Source organism: Xenia sp. Carnegie-2017, unplaced genomic scaffold (genome assembly GCF_021976095.1).
Source record: "Xenia sp. Carnegie-2017 unplaced genomic scaffold, XeniaSp_v1 HiC_scaffold_1, whole genome shotgun sequence".
Taxonomy (NCBI): Eukaryota; Metazoa; Cnidaria; class Anthozoa; order Malacalcyonacea; family Xeniidae; genus Xenia; species Xenia sp. Carnegie-2017.
This window is the reverse complement of record NW_025813402.1, coordinates 7,948,006-7,969,117: the sequence shown is the minus strand read 5'-3', so window position 1 is coordinate 7,969,117 and position 21,112 is coordinate 7,948,006. Positions and strand designations below refer to the sequence as shown.

The window sequence follows — 21,112 nt, the reverse complement described above, 5'->3', positions numbered from 1 at the left end:
TCTAGCGATGGCCTTTAGCTACCTGACGGTCGCGATTTTGTGGGCATGTACGTTGGTATAATTTAGTTGCTTAAGAGAATTGGCTATCCTGAAATGTCATAAAGAGACCCATCGTATATAAGTTCTTTAGCGAAACATCTTAATGAAATCCCAGCAACAAAAAAGTGAACCGTTTTATGAGCTTGATAGAACTTGATTGGAAATGTCCTGGAAAGTACACTATTGAAAACAAAAACTCTGTGGTAGTGGTACATATGATTGTGTCAACAAATGCAAGCCTAAAGTATAATTGTTAAATTTCCTGATGCTCATCACCCGTTCTCACGTACTTTTTATACGCTAATTGTTTGTGATATCTGCTATTTCCTGAAAATATTGTAACAGTCAATAATTATACAACTGTTTTGACTAACGTTTGGTTTATTTCAAGTGATCAATGCTCAATTTATCACGAAGATCTGGATTCTTGAAGAACTAAATACACGCCGCGAAACCGTTTCACTTGGTCTATATTTGTTCTGTCGCTTCTATGTTTGGATCATAAAGCGAAATTAGTTATCTCGTTCATGCTATCACCATATGATGTAGCGTTTAATTAAATTATCTTATAAGGGTATAGACGCTATTGTGCGGAACTGTTTTCGTTGCTTGGCGACAGTGTTTGATTCGTTACAAGAAGGATGATGTTGGTTGTTTTGAGCTAATCCCGATTCGGTCATCCAAGTTGTTGACACAGATAAAATAAAAAGATTTAATAGTTTGCCGGTCGAAACGTGTTTTTTTCGTGCTATGTGCACTTATATTCTGAATTCCCTGTTGCGCACGGCAAAGTTGTAGGGCTATGTTTTGACCATGTACTGCAGTGTTGTCTGTATTAAAAGTTATTCAGTCATTGCTCAATGTAATGTTATTTGTTCTGACACCGTGCTCTCAAGCATTGTATTGTTCTTATTTCGCATTTTTCAATTTCTTTTTCGCAAATGATTGCAAAGATAGTATGCACGAACCAACATGTCTAGCGATCTTAACATAAGCCAGTCGTGTTCAGGGGCGTCAATTTGTCTTACATTTCATACGATGACAAATCAGTCTGATCTAATGCGACAGTCTCCACAGCAAACATTTCTCCCATTAATTTATCTTAGGCTTGGCTTTTTATAACGGATTAGCTAATTGCTCGCAAGCACGATATATATTAGGCGCTAAGAAGACTGAAAAAATTCAAAAAAAATTAACTGCTCCTACTCGTGGAATTTTGATCACATTGAATGTAATATCCAATCGCAAATCCGCTCACGGCATGTTTGGGTATTATTGCATAATTTAGAATTGATCCTGACAACTGAATATGACCTTTACCACTGTTTTTAACGTCAGTTCTGTCTCTAACGTCAGCTATTATACCCCACTCCGAGAATGCATTTTCATGAATTGCAACCCACCCACTTTATGAATGCAATATAAGCAAGCTCCGGGGACGAGTTAAAATATTCAAACCAAACTTGTTACGAGTTAAGTACGTGTAGCTGCAGTAGCTACACGTTAGTTAATAATCCTGGCACTTTGTTTCAAGCATTTTGCTTATGTTTATTTGGTGTAAGCGATATTTTAATGCAATATGGCTTATGCAATTTACACACTCAAGTTTCTGTGAAATCCAACAATTTTAGATTGAAGGTAACAGTTGAACAGTAACAGTTTCTTGGATAAAGAATATGATTTAGATTACTGACATGCATCTCGAAATATCTCCTTATGTGTCAGAATGATTATCCATCAATAATTGCAGCTATCAACGGTAATCACGAGTTTTGTCAAAGCTCTTCAAACGACTCTGTATGAGATTTCATGGGTGATGAAATGTACTTGCAAGACCAATAATATCCAACAATTGAAATGTTTACAACTTCACCAAAAAATTCTCAAACTCTTGTCTGGAAGAAAACGACCAACGGTTGCAAATCTTCCAAAAGAGTGTTTTTTTCAACTTTACCGTCACGTAAATTATTAACTCTGACTCGCCATTCTTGTTTTTTCTGTGTAAATCGTAATACCCTTTTTTACATCGTCAATGTGTGGTCGGATATCAATCTTGCTTATCACGATAAACATCTACAAAATGGAGTATGCTTCCTCAGAGAAATGATAAGTTTTGTACCAGTTATTGTGTATTTAATGAAAAATAAAGTGAGATTTGGAAGAAATGTTACAAATAGGTTAACAATGCAAAAAATTCACCATTCTTAATTTTTTTACTCGCGATTGATTTGTTTTCTCATGATTTTGGATTACGTATTTTGGTAGGTACGTTGTCTTTTCACGTATGCCCTTTGTCTGTATGCCCTCATTCATGTATGTTTTTATAGATTTGCATTCGACGATGGTGGAAACTGTTAACAAAAACATGGTAATTGTTACTTTGGAAACCGATAAACCCCGTAAAGATTTATATTTTTTAAAATTTTTAATCTGATAATGGCAAGAAATGCTGTGACGGCATCTCCATCCTGTTGCTTACGAACCTTGCGTTAAAATTATGTGGTGATTTGATCCAGTTTGTAGCTAGATAAGTCATTGAAAATACATTGGACTTTGTTCGGGGTAAAGTCTGGTAGAACCTGAAAAAAACTTGATTTTAGTATCGTGTTTACCAACAATTTTCCTTATGTTTTAGCAAACGAAACAGAGATGAGCTCTGTTGTTACAAAGTAGGAGCTGGATTGCAAGTATGTAGATGATATACAGATCATTTCATAATTCAAAAATCGAACATTTATGTAAACAGTTATGTAAAAGATATTTTCAATTGCGTTCAATTCTCTTAAATGAAACCAAATGCGTGTCTCGCTTGTGTTGGCGAGTTGTTTCAATTTAGGATCATGTTCAAATTGCATCTGAATATGAGTAGGTGTTGCGTAGCTAATTCCTCTGCATTGATGTCACAGTAAAAAGTTCGCTGTGAAATTATTTATTGATGTTTAAATTAATTTGTAATTGGGCGCGTCTGAAGGTTTTCTACCACGTCTTCATATTTTAATTTACGATGATATCGTTTGATCAGTTGATATTCAGGCATGTTTTAAAAAAGGTTATTAATTTCAAAGTATGCAGATGTCTTTATTAACCTTATTTCCTTTCATGATTAGAGCATACGCTTTTTTGATTAACCAGAACAGTAAAAAACAGCATTGCCTTTGCTCCCTATCTATGAATTGCAGCAACATGAAAACAATGTTGTATTTCGTCCAAAAATATGAAGAACAGTGAATAGTTATTCGGAGTTCATTCCTTGTCAGGCGCGAATGTCCTCACTGTTAAGTCCACACGTGTGTATTTTTTATGCATGCTTTTTGATCTGTTTTGTTTTAGTTCTTATTGAGTACACTGAAGTCGTTTTTATAGCCAATATGAAGATGTGTTTTCAACTGATATTGAAAAATAGATCATTTTTTTAACATGAAATCATAGCTAACATGTTTGAGCAAAAGAAGATTCTAAATATGTATAAAGATTTTCTATGCAGCTGCACTTATGAAAGATCTTGTTTCAAATAATGATAATAGGGCAAGTACTAATGCATAACGACAGTTATTTTATCCATTCGGATTATTTCATCAAATTTTCGAGTTGCCGCTTTGAGATGAAAGTGAGCTGATTGGAAAACGATCAAAAATAATCGTATACCTTGACGATCTTGTTAATGAAACTTATTAATTATGAATAACGTTCTTGTTGTATATATAGTTTTCTGCGCAGGTTTAACAATAGTTTTGTCCGCGGAATTCGTGAGTTTTGTGCCCACAGTGAAGCTATTGTTTTCACGAATTTGAATTTGAAGATGAAAAGATTACTGGCATTGATGGTTGTTGTCACCTTCTGTGTTGATAATGTCATCTATGGGTTTAACGTTGGTGTTGGAAATTTCGGAAAGCGTCGAGTTGAAAAGGTTTGACTGCGTATTGCCTGAAATGTATGGCTTTCATACCCATCCCCATACAAAATTTTGTATATTTTGTTACCAGGAATGCACAATGTTTGTTTCTGATGTATTGATGGCAAAGAACGTAGTCGCTTTTAAAAGGTTGACTCAACCGGACTTGACACAACTTTAGTTTGACCTTATTTTATGTAAGCAGTATAACGAACTAACATGTACGTTGCGATGAAAAAATCCTCAGTTTAGCTGAGTTTCTTGCATATTGTTTCTTAAAGCACTTATAATTTTGTCTTTTTGAGAGTCAGGCTTAAAAAAACACCAATTAAAAATCTCGAAATTGAGGCCGCAATCTATACATTAATATATGTGATGTCAGTGTATTTTATATGGATATAAATGGATAAACAGGCCTTACGTGGATTCTTCACAGCTTAATCACATTAAATCAATGCCAAAAATGTCTTAGATTTCAATTATTAATAAAGAGACATGTATTCGTCAAAGATAAATCAATTTATTTTGCAGCTGCCTGCAGATAGCCCAATGAATTTATGCCAAAAAATTCTATCGTACTACTTAAAACAGAAGAATAAAATTCCATGGATAAAACAAGAAGCCCTCAGTAATTTGGATTACAGCAAAGAAAAAGAATATCTTCGTAAAGTCGAGCGACAATATGAATCGCTTCTGCATGCTGATCGATCTTGACATGAATTATTCACATAAATTCGACTTAAAACAAGACATTATAAAAAACTTATTAACTGTTATAAAAAAGATTGTATAAACGTTATAAATGAACTATCGATATCTTTAAATCCGTTACATTGCCCATGCATTAAAGATTAAAAACTTGATTTAACTTGTAGAACTTGCATGGACAAGTGGTACTCGTTTATAAACATAAATATAACTGTTGCAAATAATTGAAAATTGATTGGTAAATTACAAAAAAATTACAAACTGAGTTTGAATTGTTAAAGTTGAACGTGAACTATACAAACATGGAGCGGGTTTCGATTCTTTTGTTAAAGTACAAATTTGATATACAACGTGCTCCGTAGACTTCTGCATGCCTCTCCCATAATGCAGCGCGTGAAATACTATACGTTTCTAGCGATTTATCGTGTGCATTTCCATCGTTTCATAATTGATTGAAATGCGAATTTCTTTTTATTTGTTGAGTGACTAACTATATGTGAACATATGTCACTGCTTTATTTTTACAGAAATATCTGAAACTTTTGCATCAAGTAGTTCTCACTTGCTAAACGTACTATTTTGAATCGGACTTGTTAGAAAATTGATAATCAAAAATTAGTATCACGGATACATGGACTTTAATTTGTTGAATTGTCGAGTTTTCAAACCGACAGTTTTCACCGTACAAAAGATCTTTGTGATCACAACTGTCGACTATTTCAACTCCGCGCATGTGGTCTCTACATTTCCTGTACAAACGAGGCGGCAATTTGTCTACTTTGTAGATAACTTTTGATTCAGTTGGGGTTCTTACTCAGAGTACGTTGTTTGGTGTGGCGGATTTAGCGTAGGTCTTGATAATTTACAACAATTCATCAGTTCATATACATCCCACAAAAAACAGTTCGATTGATAACATTTTTCTTTTGAAATTTATAACTAATGGCGTGTTATATTGAATTTGAAATTCAGCTGCTCAAATTTATTTTGGCGAACGTTGGACTCGCCATTGAGTTATTAAATCTTAGAGAAAATGAGGATGAGAGGAGCTGTCAATTAAGTTGCTCTGACTGCCAATAGAACGGGTTGATTTTTACAGATTTCAAAGCTACAGTTTTCAAACACAGTGAAACTTCAAACACTTTGCTACTGACTACTGTTTTTTTAACGCCAAAAGATGATTTCGGAAGCGTGTCGTGAAATGCAATGAGTGAATTTGGGATGCTCGAGAAAGCCTTAAGAACTGATTAAGGATTTTTTTATTTTTTAAGTGATTAATCCACCCAAAAAAAAAGAATTCGAAATACATTATCTGACATATTTTACGTATTTTGCTTTTTAGTCATCAACGATTATAAATAAAAATCGGCGATCATGACAAAGACGTCTCGCTGACATGCATTGACGTCCATCCATGCACAGAACATACAATGAACATGATTGAATGATCACAATCAGCTCATCGCACTGATGAAAAATTGATTTTTTATCTTTTTATGAAAAGATGAAACATACCGCCACTTAAATTTCCAATAAAAACTGGCATATTGCTAGTGCTGTATTGACATTATCAGATAAAAGAAAAATAATAACTTATTGTAGGTCAACCCCAGTATATCATGCAATGATTTCTACATGATATTGATTAAACAAAATGTTTTTTAACCTCAAGCAGTCTACCATCACATACCTAATTTTGTTTTACGCGTAATTCTGTCCAAATAAATCATTTTGTGACACATTTGTCAAACGTTGATTATGATAAGGGGACTTGATAGAGGAGCGAATTTCGTGCTTCCATTTTTCAAAATGTCATCATTGTTTTATTGAAGAAGGCGTTTGTCGCTTTTTTCTCTCAGACAGAAACAAATTAGAGCGATAATAATCTTTCGGTTGTTGTTTTGGCGTCTCTCTCTTCAGATATATAAATTGCTGTGGATCTTAAGCTACCTAAGTAAAAACGTCGATTGCCTGATTGCAAACACTTTAACTAACAATGGCTAAACTATATCTAATTATCTTCTTAATGTTTGGTGTGTTTGTTGAAAAAATTGTCAGTTACACAGCAGCAGATGCAACATGGGGAAAACGTGATGAAAAGGTTTGTTGCGTTTTATCATCAACTTGGAAATGATTAAATATAAGACTTTCCAAGTATTCAAGTTTGAAAAATAATATTGTTCATCAAGTGCATTCACAAATGCGTCTTTCAGAGATTCAGAGAGAAAACGTTTCGATATGGATATGGATATGGAGTTCGGGCTACAAATCCTTTAATTGGGAATCCTAAGTGAGCGCAATTTTTTTCGTGACTCGTAAATAAAACGTGTTTTTTACATCATTTTGCTTTCCGCTAACTTTCGTAGCATGATGACCGTAAACGGTGAACTCCAACTTTAACTAAAACTTGTGTTAACTCAAACACTTGTTTTAAGTATCTTCGATGAAGTCTATAGACAGCTATTTATCACTCCTGTCTATTGAATTGAAAAAAAAGCAAAGCAAAGACGTGAGAAATTGTAGGCTAATTCGGTCAGACTGATTACAAATACGTATCAAGAATGATAATGGATGATTATTTTATGGATCGTACGAATCGGAACCTTTTTGCCAGTCAGTACAAAAAAGTCTGTCGAAATGAAATTCTCATCGTCATTTGTATTTTTGTCATTTCCAGGTGCAGGGTCACGATTTGTGCGAAATGTGTAAAACGGCGAGAAAAATATGCTCCAGAATGAAATTAAAAAAGTCGAAACTGTTTCAACCAATACAGAATAAGCGAAAGACAGCATATGATTATGCCATCCGCCAAGCCAGAGTATAATATTGCACATCACATATGTAAAGAATACGACTGTAAATGATTGAATGTTATATATGCAACTAACAGAAATTTAATGCTATGATAATAAAAACATCAAATCGAGATTAAACATAAATTATGTATGTATGTAGTGTTGTACCGTACGTTTGAATGTGTTGTACTTCGAAAGTTTACTTATTAATTTTTAGTGCCCGCATGCTATCAGTTATGCGATAAAAAATTTATCATCAAATATCTGAGTTCATAAAAAAACTGAGCAACATAAAAAATGAATTGACTGATAATCACATGATCCGATCGTCATCACATTATGAAATAGCGACTAAATTAAAAAAAAAAGACAAATCAATTAGCTTGCATTTACAAAACCACTGAAGGTCATCATTTTGACTGCGTTAGTTAAAAACCAAACTGGAACATGAAATTTTCGTTGTAATTTCCCTGAATTTTGTCAGAAAGGAATGTTTCGATGAAGGAAAGACGTGGTAGTATTTATATGTTCTAAAATGATATTAGATGTTTGCGTGAGTTTTGTTTCTATTGCAACTATATTTACATGGAAAATATTTGTCAGTAATAAATTTGCCAAATGTTTCACAATTTTTCTTGCGGCGTGTCTTTTGACATCACAAAATAGTTAATTGACAATTGAAAAGAATGTATGGATAGAAAAAAATAAAGAATTACGAAAAATCCCTGAAAAAGAGCTGTTCAAAGGGTTGTGTATTAATTTAAGAAAAAACATGACATAATTTAGATGTAGGTGAGCACATTGCAAAAAAACTGAGGGTCCTTCGTTCTAGCTGAGACCGACTTCTGTAGTACTTTCATTTGATAGAAAAGCATATAGTTTTTGCCGGACCGTCTTTTTTCAATATTTTATCCTCTATCAGTTTCTTGAACGACTCTTGATTCGTATTTCACATAATCCAAAGGGTGTTACATCTCCTAAACACGCCAATGTCTGCCCCTGGTTGTATGGACGTTTTCTGCTATTCATACAGCTACCCAAATTAACATGACAATTGTAGACATAATTTATTTAAATTTCAGGGGGGGATTCAAAAGGAATGTCCCGGAGAATGTTACCCTTCCTGAATAAATATATTATTGTATTGTGATGTTTTCAAATAATGTAGCCTTCCCTAAATGAAGTTTCTGAAACTTTTGCCTTGAAGAAACACTGCACATTGTGATGTCGGCTATACGATAAAACAGTAAATAGAAAACCAGAGCTGCTCTCCAAATATCGTCGTATGTATAAATTTGACGTGCGTATGAGCACGAATTGAATATGCAGCGTCAGCAGAAAACTGAGGTCATCTGCAGGATGTAGCAAATTAACGGCAATATTATATTATTGCATTGTATTTGTATCAATAAAATATAAAGAGCATTAAAAATGTTTCATTACAAGAAGATAATCTGCACCCCTCAGTTTTAACTAGGCTGTATTTCTAGCATTGACAACAGTTGACGAACATTTATTTGATGTTTTGTAATTGTTTTCACAAGCTCAACAATCTCAAAAGAATTTTAGAAGATGTTACTCATAATAGCAGTGACACGTCCCGTCACTCATGATGGTGTTAAAAACAGTGTACCCATTTTTCGTAAAAAAAAAGTTAGCTGCATCTTTACTTTACATCTTCATTTGTACCCTGTATTCATGCCAATACATTTTGACACGTGTTAATGTATCTTTTGCACTATACAAGTTGTAAGTTGCAACTGTCAACCCGTACATGGCAGTGTATTCTAGCATATGACGGGCACATGCCTTTATTTAAGAAATAAAAGATATTTACTGTGTTTGCACAGGCTTATGAAAACCGAGGAGACTTTTGAGAGAACTGGAGAGCAGATCAGTGCAAGCCCGAGACCGAAAGTCGAGAGTTGCACATGCTCGAGAGTTCTCACAAACGTCTCCGAGGTTTGCATAAACGAGTGCAAACACGAAAAACATTTTTTATTTATTTTTTATAAAATAAATGATGCGAAAAAGACAAACATTTAATTTTCCCTCTAAAATGTATTCATGATCTATTTGCAAATTCTTTTTGACTTGATTGATTTGATTGGTTGAGCTCAGATGTGTTTTGCACAGGCTAATGCAAACACAGCTCTGTCAAGAGATCAAATTCAATCAAAAAAATCAATCAAAACAATCAATCAGTCAAAGAGAATTTGCAAATAGATCATGAATAAATTTTAGAGGAAAAATTAAAATATTTGTCTTTTTTGCATTATTTTATTTTGTAAAAAAAAATTAAAAGATGTTTTTCGTGTTTGCACTGGCTTATGAAAACCTCGGAGACGTTTGTGAGAACTCTCGAGCATGCGCAAACCAGCGCACGCGTTTCATCGTGTTTATTTTATAAATACTGTTGACGCATACTAGGAACATGCTATGATTGTTAGAAGAATCATACCAGTATACAATTGCAAATGCTATTTGATTGGCTAATCTATTTGCCATCTAATTAGCGGTAGAGAGCAAGGAGCAGAAGTGAAACAATTACATTCATGGCGCATTTCTCAAAAGCATGGGGCAGATTTTTCTCAGATTTTTGACGATCGACTTGATTGTTTACTTGAAAAGATCAAGTGATTTCAAAGTGTGGCTAAAGTTGCAAAAAAACAGGCTTTTCAAAAATTTAAAGGTAAAACATACTAAAATTGAAATAAACTTAATAATTTTGTCTCATTATCTCAAAATTAGTTTGTATGTAACAAATTCATTAAAGATCATATATTTTACCAACTTAATATACTATTTCACCAAATGCGTTCAAAGTACCTCTTATTCGTCGGTAAAATTTGTGCTTTGCAGCCCCAATTAAAAATGCTCTTTACGCCCCTGCTTGTTGAAATCTCGAGGACTATCCATGTACACATGGGATAAATGGGATATTTGTGTATCTGGTGCTGCTTTGTAGTACATAAGCATTCATGATATACCCTACGACTGAGTACGGGTGTCTTTGTATTTTCTTTAGTTTTCGTTAGGTACCACATTTAAGAGAGTCATATAAATCTTTGTTTAACATCTCTTTTCTCTGTAATAAATTGTAAATTTATGGAACTGGTCTGACTTTTTTACTAGTGTCGTCTTAATGACGATTACTCTTACCAATGAAACAAGCGAAGAAAAGTAAAAATACGTTTAAACGTCTTGTATCCTTTCCTGGTTTGGTGTCGAAGTCAAAGCAATGGAAAGATAAAGATTATAGACGGGACACTTTTGCAGTGAGTATCGATATTAAAGTGTACGTGAAAATTAAAGGTATATGATATTACACTGTCGAACACTTCTGGTTGTCGTCCATTATATATTTCTGTATTTATTTTACTCTTTGAGATAAAAGACCTGCGTGTCTTGTCTAGTGAGTGTAAATAATAATCACTTTTGTTGACGAGCTTTCTACTGTGTGGACTGGATGCGTACATTGAGGGGATATTAATTATTTGGCAAAATCTTTGATTAACGCTTTGCTATGATCATGTCACTTGTTTTCAGCCAAAGTGGCTTCCTGCATTTCTCCAACATGTGCACCTAATGGAAATAAAATTAATAATTTTTTAGAATTGTAGTACAGTGCTCATTAAATATGATGTAAACAAGCATCATTTCCCTCAATTAGATACAATTTTTCATGAAGAATGCACCCATTAGTTAAATCTCATACGTATTTGCTTGTTTATTTATGTTTGATCAGGACCAGGGATATGGAAGTCCAAGTGTTTTTCATGCAACAGTCATAATATTCCTGGAGTACTTTGCTTGGGGCTTGCTCACTGGACCAATGCTAAATGTATGTTGTTTCTTTTATTAGTCATATCAATGCATGATGATTTTTTTATTTAAATGAAAGTCGAGAGATTTCTAGAATGGTGCTCATTTTAGGATCGGCAGTGCATTTATGATAAGTTAATTGCCAAATTTGCAAAATCAGCAGAATCCAAAGCATTGCTATTCTCATTTGTAAGTCCCTTGATCTTTATCAATGGGAATTTTTTTTATTCGATAAACCCAGACTGCAAACATTGCCTAACCTTTTCTTATAATTGTTTCATAACTGGAAAATTTATGTATGTACATGGATTTTAAATGAAAGTTTAGTGAGAACTTTTTTGTTATGCTTCTACAAAAAGTTTTCACCTGTTTAGATCTCTTAGTGTACTTTCATAATCATTCTTCTGTTGACCCTTTTGACTTGATTCCTTCATTTTTGCTTTAGGTTTTGGGAGAGACATTTCCTACTCATACTTTTTTAATGAACGGTTTGGTTCAGGGAGTGAAGGTATGACATGTTGCCCCATTCTTTGCATTTCTTTTCCTTTGGTCACAAACATAACCAAGAATGCCTGATTACATACCTAGCATTGTGCTAGAAAGTTAAAAAATTTTTGCAATTCTGACAACAAAGTATCAATGTCGTGACCACATATTTCTCTAAAGGACAACAATAGACTAAAAATTAACTGTCATTAAGTTGATAATTTTGATATGTACAATAAGGGACCACAAAGTATACATTTTTTGTGAGGGGAGGACAAAAATGATCTTTGATATTTCTCTAATGCTGTTTTACTCTCATACCACAAGCACATGCCTTGTTTTAAATAAAATTTTGAGGATTTAGCTATATCCCCCTGCCTACAGTCCTCGAAAATATTCAAAGGGAGGTGTGAAAAAAATATTTTACTTTTTGGGACCAGAAGAAATATGTTTAATGGTCATCTACTGTCAAACCAGAAGTTGCTAACTTTTTTCTGCCATTAGGACTAAAATATAATGATTTTTCTTTCTCCTTTATTCTGTTTTTGCTTCCTCCCTTGCTTGAGCTCCTTACCCCCCTAACCGTCCTACCTCCTTCCTTCTCACCTGCCTGTTTTTTCTTTTATGTACCTGTTTCATTTGCTTGTTTAGTCTGAGCAATATTTTCCTTCTGATTTTTTATCACAAGATTGGTTACTTGTCAATCGCACTTCATCAATTTAGTAGTGTAGATTCATTTGCCAACTCACTGAAAAATTTCATTTTTCATTTTGTTAGAAAAATATTGTTTTCACAGTAAGTGAACAAAGAAAAATCAACATACGTAGCAGGACTAAATAGTCGTGCTGGCTATGTGCGTCCACGATAGCACCAACTTCAAACAACAAGTTGTGATTTCTTCTTTATTTCAAATCATACTACCACTTTTGTAGGTTGATGAAATGCCTTTTGAAATGTTTAAATACCTGCCTTACTTATTTATCACCAATGTATTCGTCAGCATTTGTATTGCGTTGTAAAATACGTATGTTAAGATGACGAATGTCAAGTTATAAATTTACCGCTCTAGGGTTTCCTGTCGTTTTTAAGTGCTCCTCTCATTGGTGCTTTGTCTGATGTTTGGGGAAGAAAGTCATTTTTACTGCTCACTGTGGGATTTACATGTTTGCCAATTCCATTATTGAGATTCAATCCTTGGTGAGAAGCTACACGCTAAAAAGTCCTGGGGCCGTTTGCACGAAAGTCAAATAGCACTATCCACCGGATAGCGATATTTTTGAACGTTTCAAAAATCCCTTAAATAGGAAAAGTCTACGATTTGAACTGTACAATCAATGAAATACAATGTTGATTCTAGAATTACAAGCCGAGAAAATACAAACAATTTTTCAAAAGTTTAAAAAATTACTATCCAATAGATAACTCTATCCAGGCTTCGTGAAACCGGCCCCTGTTGTTAAAAATACGTGAACATTCATTATTGTATCATATTACTTAATTATCCAATAATCGAATGTTGCTTTAGACAACTAGTCTTAAGATTCTAGCAAGTCGTGAAGCATTTCGATTTGCCAACTCCCAATTGCTGTTTGGCAGTTTCTTATTCTCGAGAGTCAAATATTTAAAAAGCTTTTAGTAAGCTTCACCTGATTTCCGAGGATGGGTTTTCATTTTTTTAAAGGAGAGTTGAACACATTAGTATTGTTGTGCTACAGAGTGTAGCACTACAAACATCGATACACAAACACAGTGACTTTATGTACGTACGGAAAGTGTGTCTTTTACATGCGAGTGTCATTTGTTCATATGGTTGTAATCACCCTCACCCCCCCATGACACTCTTTTAGTCCACATGGGGTACAGGCACTGACATGTATAACTATAATAATTGTTAGTTTAATAGAAATCAATAGGTCCAGGCCTTGGTCTTGGATATTTAAACTTTTAAGCAATACTTAAGAGAAGTGCGTTTTTTTGTGATTCGAATTTACTCATCTATCAATGTGAAATTTCTTATAGGTGGTTTTTCGGTGTATTGTCCATCTCAGGAGTTTTTGCTGTCACCTTTTCTGTTGTGTTTGCCTATGTAGCGGACTGCACTGATGAAAATGATCGCACAATGTCGTATGGTCTAGTAAGTGTTTTTATCTGTATGTACCGCTTACTTTTTTGTGAGATTATTACTTTCGGTCATCACACAGCGTAACTCCACCATATTCATTAACTATATCTCATTGGTTGTGAAGAAGAAGACAAAGAGTATGCTGAAGCGTGCGTGTGATCTGCACATATTTGGGTCAATTGCATGCGCGTAAATTTCACATATGTTGAACTGCAATGTAAAGTACAAACGTGTAAACTGTTTACGAGTGAACTGCATACGTGTAAACGTCATATATATGTAAACTATGTACGTGTAAACTGTATATGTGTAAACTGTATACGTGTGAACTGTATACGTGTAAACTGTATACGTGTGAACTACGTATTTACGTGTGAACTGTAGACATGTGAACTACTTATTTACGTGTGAACTGTGTAAGTGTGAGGTGCATGTGCTACTGTGTTGAATTAAATATACTTTCCAATGATCAAATGCTTAATTGAGGTTTAATAGTTAGCACATCAAAGTTTTTGTATCATTATGATCGGATTTGAAGAGGACTTCATACGGAGTTTTGAATTTCTATCTTTTTGTTCAGGTATCGGCAACGTTCGCAGCAAGCCTTATAGTGAGTCCTGCAATAGGCTCATACTTACAAGGAGTATACAACGACAATGTAGTTATAGCCCTAGCAACTGCTGTTGCTATGTTAGATATATTATTCATCTTACTTATTGTGCCGGAGTCTCTACCGGAACGTATGAGACCTGCAACCTGGGGTGCTCCAGTAACCTGGGAACAAGCTGACCCTTTTAATGTAAGTTTGACAACATTTCACCAAATGCATATACGTATGTCTGTTGTTTTCGAGGAACTACGAAGCCAGTTAAAAGGTGTGAGGCGTGGGCGGGCGCTGGGGGGTGCAAAAAGGCACGAGAACAGAATCCATGGCCTGTTTCAAACGTCGAATTTTGCATGTGTTAAATACAATTAGCAATTTAATTCGACCGATATGCAAAACTTGACTGTGCATTTCATACGTCGAATTTTGCATGAGTTGAATGCAACTACTACACGACGTCTTCGCTTTATCTCGTTCCAGACTTTCTTGTGAGTAAACGCGAGAGCCAAATTGTATTCGACACATGCAAAATTCAGCGTGTGAAACGACGTCGCACTTTCGTCACATAATGTGACAAAACCGGTCGATCTTAAAGTTAAGGTCGACCTCAATCAAATCAGTCGAAGTTAATTGTTTCATGCGTCGAATTTTGCATGCACTTAATTCAAACTATTTTATTCGACACATGCAAAATACGACGTTTGAAACTGGCCTATATGTGGGACGCTAAAATTTACCCAATAAGTTGCTTGCTCACTGAAGGGGGGATCACCCCCTCCCAGATCCTGGTGGTCAGTCCCTGTCTCCTTGCATTTCACGAAGAGTATTGACTACGTCAGCTGGAATGTTGTTTGATAATAACATTATCAACTACGTATATACTGCCAGAAAATCTATGAGATTTACATTATCTGTTTCCAGAAGGCTAATCGTTTAAAGGACGACAGCATTTTATCTGTATTGTATTTTTATCTTTCAGTCTCTTAGAAAAGTTGGAAATGATCCAACTGTTTTGCTATTATCGGTCGCTGTGTTTTTGTCGTATTTACCAGAGGCAGGACAATATTCTTGCATGTTTCTCTACTTAAAAAAGGTAAGTTTGTGTTAAATATTGTTTTTGTCGTATTTACCTTATGCAGGACAATATTATTGTGTGTTTCTCTACTTAAGAAAGTAAGATTGTGTTAAACGTCTCATATCAATGCACGGTAGTTCTTTTTCCCATTTTCCCTTAAAATATTAGAAACTTTGCTCTTCAATGCTATGCTTACACATCATACACCTGGCGACTGTCTTTTCCCTTTATTTCTCATGCATAAAATTCATTTCACGAAGCAGTATTTGTTTTGTGTTACATCTGCTACTGCAGTTAAGCATTGTTTTCTTCTTTTATAATCCTTCCGTATTATTTAGGTCATGTATTTTGATTCCGAAGATGTTGCGACGTTCATTGCAGTAGCTGGAATTTTATCCGTTGTGGCGCAGGTGCTTTATGACTTTCGTGTTGTGTTTAATTTTAATCTGCTTACTTGAAATGAAGTGTGAACTTGTGGAAGTTGCTGCGGCTGATCGAAATGATCGATTTGCATACAAGATTATGAAATTATCGTATTTTGCGTCTTTGTTCCTTGCCTCTCTATTCAGCGGCAACGAAAACGTTTACCCGGCGTATGAAACTGATAAATTTTTGTACAACTAAATATTTCCATGTAGTAATGTGTTGCCTATAGACATGCACGTCATCACAAATATATGGATGAGCTGTAGTTGTATTACATGTTTGTAGATGTAGATCATCATTGTTGATGTTGACTGACGTTTCGACAACCTTAGCGGTAGTCATCTTCAGAGTCAAGGACTGTTTTTGTTGTTGTTGACTGACGTTTCGACATTCTTAGCGGTAGTCATCTTCAGAGTCAAGGACTGTTTTTGTTGTTGTTGACTGACGTTTCGACATTCTTAGCGATAGTCATCTTCAGAGTCAAGGACTGTTTTTGTTGTTGTTGACTGACGTTTCGACATTCTTAGCGATAGTCATCTTCAGAGTCAAGGACTGTTTTTGTTGTTGTTGACTGACGTTTCGACATTCTTAGCGATAGTCATCTTCAGAGTCAAGGACTGTTTTTGTTGTTGTTGACTGACGTTTCGACATTCTTAGCGATAGTCATCTTCAGAGTCAAGGACTGTTTTTGTTGTTGTTGACTGACGTTTCGACAACCTTAGCGGTAGTCATCTTCGGAGTCAAGGACTGTTTTTGTTGTTGTTGACTGACGTTTCAACAACCTTAGCGGTAGTCATCTTCGGAGTCAAGGACTGTTTTTGTTGTTGTTGACTGACGTTTCGACATTCTTAGCGGTAGTCATCTTCAGAGTCAAGGACTGTTTTTGTTGTTGTTGACTGACGTTTCGACATTCTTAGCGGTAGTCATCTTCGGAGTCAAGGACTGTTTTTGTTGTTGTTGACTGACGTTTCGACATTCTTAGCGGTAGTCATCTTCAGAGTCATTTGCGTCGGTCAACAACAACAAAAACAGTCCTTCTCAGGACTCTACTAACGTGGACGATCTACATTTACAAACATGTAACGATACTTCCGGGTTCAAACCATTTACTTTACTGTAGTTGTATTAAAACTATTTTTGGCCACGCGTTTAGAGACTAGGATTAGTATAGTTGTCCTCATCGTTGACGATCGGCATGAGGACTTCTATCTGTTCAATGATCGAAAATGAAGTATTATATATGTACCTTTATGACATTGAGTTGATTTTTTTGCTAATTTTGTAATTTTTGATTTATTTAGACGAGTGTTTTAGCTTTATTGAAGAAAAATATAGGATTAAAACATTGCATTCTTGTTGGTCTGGTGTTTCAAGCTTTGCAGCTTACGTGGTACGGCTTAGGAAGTCAAAAATGGTGGGTTTCATATATACATACTCTCATTTTTGATTCTGCGCATGTGTATGTGGATTGTTGAGCGAAGACAACCCCAGTCATGCAATGTGTACATTTTTTGGCAAAGGACATGGGACAAAAGTAATAAGTCAAATTTTTTTCTATGTAATTTCTAAAAATTCTGCCTGACTTCGCCATTGATTACGCAAAAGCAAATAGAAAACGCGTTGATTTTGTTTCAGATGAATAACACCTATAATTCCGCAATTATTAGAGGTGGTTTAGCTATCCCTCGTGCATATTGTTTCACATGCCATGGTATTCTTGCAGGATGTTATGGGCGGCTGGTTCGCTGGCGTCTATGTCAAGTTTAACGTATCCTGCAATAAGTTCATTGGTCTCATGTAGCTCAGAGTCTGATCAGCAAGGTAACCATGCAATTTTTTATGATAGAAAACATGATCCATATATGGTATAGAAAGGATCCGACGAAATTGACGTGTTGTTTGTGCCACTAAAACAAAGTTTAAATGGAAGACATTTTCAAATATTTGTTGAAGTTACCTTTTTAATGTTCCACGATGTAGATGTGTTTTTCTTTAGGTGCTGTTCAAGGAATCATCACGGGTATACGAGGATTATGTAATGGGTTAGGTCCAGCTTTGTTCGGTCTTATGTTTTTCATATTTCACGTTGATCTTGACTCGCCAAAACCAGCAGTGACAGTCAACTTAAATTCTACCCTATCCAAAACATCGAAGGATCCTTCATTGAGAGTAAGCTTCAAATTATAGCAGAGTCATTTCCGCTTTTGCTGCCGTATCGTAGTGTTGCTTTATGAAATGCTTGAATTCAAATTGCTATTCACAAAGCATAGGTTTCGTTTCTATACGCATGGTTTTAGCTATTGAAGAGCAATGATTGTAAATTATACCAGAGCTGTGATTGCAAATTATACCACTGATTGTGTAGTAGCTAGCCAAGTTTCGCTCTTTCCCTGTTTTAATGTAGCTACGTATGTAACTTCTCCGTTTTCAATGCAAGTAGAATTTATCATTGTCTTTACGAAGTTGATTTAGGCCAGTTGCGAGTGAGCATATAATTTATCTTTCCACAGGGTATTGGAACTGGCGCTCCATTTCTGTTTGGGGCTGGTTTGGTCATCTTAGCCCTTTTATTGACATTATTTTTACCCGAGAAGAAAAACGTGCTCATCGTAAACTCAACGGTTGGAAGCCCGAAACATCCAAACCGTCCCAGTTTCTCCGAAGACGGGCAAAACATTGCCAACACAGAGGCAAACGAAAAAGTTCCAATGTTATTCAATGATTCATAATCCCAAGTCGTTGATTCTAAACACAACTAAAAACGGGGATTCTGCATACAGGCAGCCTTTCATTGATGGCCATGTCTTGGATTCCGGTATCTTTGACGGTACGCAGATTGAGACAAGTGAAAGAAGCATCACGCAAGCATTCTACATCTTTCTTTCACTGAACCTGTGATTGGTCAAAATCAGTTTTTCTCTCGTAGGCAACTGCTTCTAGCAAGTTGATGATGATTGTATTTGTAAACAATTTACTTCAAATTATTTTGACGTAGTGTATTTTATATTGATGAAGGGATTTTATTAGGCTTGAATAAAGAATCCAGGCAGGCTGCGGCCATGTTGTTGGTTGGTATTATTGTTCATCGTCCATGGGTTTAAATTTCAGTGCAATACTGTTAATGCAATAACGTAGTCCAGTTGGTTGAGGTCCGTCGCCAAAGACATGTCCTAGATGAGATGAACACTGCAAATAAAGAAACTGTGCTGTTACTAATTTCATTTCTTCCTAATTATAGCTTAAAGTTTATTCTCTGCGGTAGCATTTATTAGATCTATTTGAAACATTGAACATTTAATGCACCTTATGCACTCACAAAACAATATGAGTTGAGATTCTTCATTATTTTTTGTTTCTCGTGCACTTATCATATGAAAAATGTGAAAATGAAATAAACTCGATTCTCTCTTTCTATCATCTTTTAATCCTTTTCTATCTTTCCTTGCTATCACTATTTTTCTTTCTACCTTCATTTTCTGCCTCGTCACACGAACCTTACTTATCATCCTTCCCTGACTTCTTTTCACTCATTTTCATTTTCCTCTTGTAACCATTCCCTTCTCTTCATCCCTGTGCATGGTTGCACTCGGCAATGTTATCACTCACCAAGATTAAAATCTCATAAACTTTTGATGTTTTCTTACCCGACTACATAATACCTCCACTCTCACCATCCCATGACTCTTATCTACTTTTTGAATGACTCTCAAATTGGGAAGCCCAAGCTGTTTCTGTTCTTCTGTTTGGTCATCTTCTATTGCAGACCAAAATGAAGGCCAGCCACTTGATGAATCAAATTTTGCTGAGGAGCTGATAAATATGAAGAATTGAATTTCAAGCAAGAATCCACTTAACAATCAGTAATGCATGTACACTTACTGAAATAGGTCCAAATCACAGCAAACACAACTGTATACACCATGCATTTTATTATCCAATAGTTCACCTGACCAAGGCTGAAAATAATGAAATTTTTTATGCTTGTCGGCATTTGAAAACTGCTAAGGGAGTAAATGCAATGCAATTGCATTTGTAAATTCCTTTATCACTTTATCATACCGGTTCGGTTCCTTTTTCTCGGCAAATATAATACTGTTGGGCAGTCAATCTTTTCATCCAATCATCTTCAGTCAAATTTTGGAATGGATTCCCTTCAAGGAATAAAAGGAACTTTCATTTCGAACTTTGAACAACAATGGTAAATAGAGAACGACCGATGTATTTCATAATAAAGATGGATACAATTAGATTGATCAATAATTGCAAAGAACAAAAAACCTCATTCCACTGAATGACTAACAGTTCATACCTGAATCTGAACGATATTTCATTGTCGTTTTAAACGTTCTAAAATGCCAACCACTTAAGGAGGGTGGTAATTTGTAAAGACGAAGACCAGTTTTGATTTTACAACAGCTTCTTTGGTCATAAAAATAGCAAAACGATGGCCACCAACGTTTGCTAAATGTTCCAACAAAACGACATCGTAATACTGCAGCCGCCATTATTACGTAAGTTGTTCAATCTATGGAATTTTTACTGATAGACCATTGAGGAAATTATTTAACTTATTGGCTTCCTAACTGGTACAACTTATCAAAGTTAGGCAGAAGGCGTTCTCAGAATTCGATTTAGAGACTGAAAATGTGGTAAAATATATTCCTAAATAGTTTGTGAAGGATAAATTTTTACTGGATACGAGGAAATTTGTCTGAATGTTAATTTATCGTGCTGTGGATCTAAGCCTTGAGTCTCTAAGATTTTTGCCGATTGTAGAGCAATATCTAAATCAATTTAATCATTCGTCCAAACATTAGCGTTTTGTATATTTGCTTAATGAAGGTAGTTATCCGATCAAACAAACTTTATATTTTAGTTATTGGGGAGTGAATAAATATTCAAGGTCAGTAGGGTAGAACTGAATATGTGTGTTTTAGCTCGGTCATCACCCCCAATTTCTTGAATTCATGTGCAGCATTGTACCTTTTAGCGAAAATTAACATCAGGGTCATGGGCAGCTCCATTGAAACTTCCAGACTACCCCACCCAGTAGACGGGTTGAACCTGTACTTTACTTTACCAGTAAGTAAGAACTTTATTTCAAGAAGAGAGCAGAAAGCAGTCAAATAGACTGATAAAC

The 21,112-nt window shown here is 35.2% G+C and overlaps 3 protein-coding genes and 1 long non-coding RNA gene across 6 annotated transcripts in view; 3 read left to right on the top strand and 1 right to left on the bottom strand.

Moving 5' to 3' along the window:
• The window catches only part of LOC124444036 (general transcription and DNA repair factor IIH helicase subunit XPB-like), a 36,227-nt gene extending 31,323 nt beyond the window's left edge, over window positions 1–4,904 (top strand). Inside the window, exons 40-43 of one of the 3 annotated variants that reach the window (XM_046994614.1) lie at window positions 2,367–2,407; window positions 2,675–2,726; window positions 3,839–3,946; window positions 4,463–4,904. The gene's annotated coding sequence lies outside the window, so the exon portion shown is untranslated. Of the gene's footprint in view, window positions 1–430; window positions 901–2,366; window positions 2,408–2,674; window positions 2,727–3,744; window positions 3,947–4,462 lie in introns of those variants that run through there. The other 2 variants (XM_046994629.1, XM_046994620.1) reach the window with 2 other exon arrangements.
• Window positions 4,905–6,535: 1,631 nt separating this feature from the next.
• LOC124436953 lies at window positions 6,536–7,578 on the top strand. The gene is made up of 2 exons (XR_006945553.1): window positions 6,536–6,740; window positions 7,317–7,578. It is a non-coding gene; the product is annotated as an uncharacterized LOC124436953 (long non-coding RNA).
• Window positions 7,579–10,439: 2,861 nt separating this feature from the next.
• LOC124435335 (hippocampus abundant transcript 1 protein-like) lies at window positions 10,440–19,055 on the top strand. The gene is made up of 12 exons (XM_046985274.1): window positions 10,440–10,712; window positions 11,183–11,278; window positions 11,705–11,767; window positions 12,815–12,942; window positions 13,765–13,879; window positions 14,448–14,666; window positions 15,451–15,564; window positions 15,885–15,956; window positions 17,274–17,386; window positions 17,696–17,793; window positions 17,969–18,141; window positions 18,483–19,055. The coding sequence occupies exons 1-12, from the start codon at window positions 10,599–10,601 to the stop codon at window positions 18,699–18,701; spliced, it is 1,524 nt and encodes a 507-aa protein (XP_046841230.1). The 5' UTR covers window positions 10,440–10,598; the 3' UTR covers window positions 18,702–19,055.
• LOC124435354 (peptide methionine sulfoxide reductase MsrB-like) lies at window positions 18,885–21,110 on the bottom strand. Its single transcript, XM_046985291.1, has 5 exons — window positions 20,282–21,110; window positions 20,032–20,123; window positions 19,852–19,928; window positions 19,617–19,782; window positions 18,885–19,158 (listed from the first exon to the last, which is right to left on the bottom strand). Exons 1-5 carry the CDS (start codon window positions 20,475–20,477, stop codon window positions 19,048–19,050), a joined length of 642 nt encoding a protein of 213 aa, XP_046841247.1. The 5' UTR covers window positions 20,478–21,110; the 3' UTR covers window positions 18,885–19,047.
• Window positions 21,111–21,112: the final 2 nt, after the last annotated feature.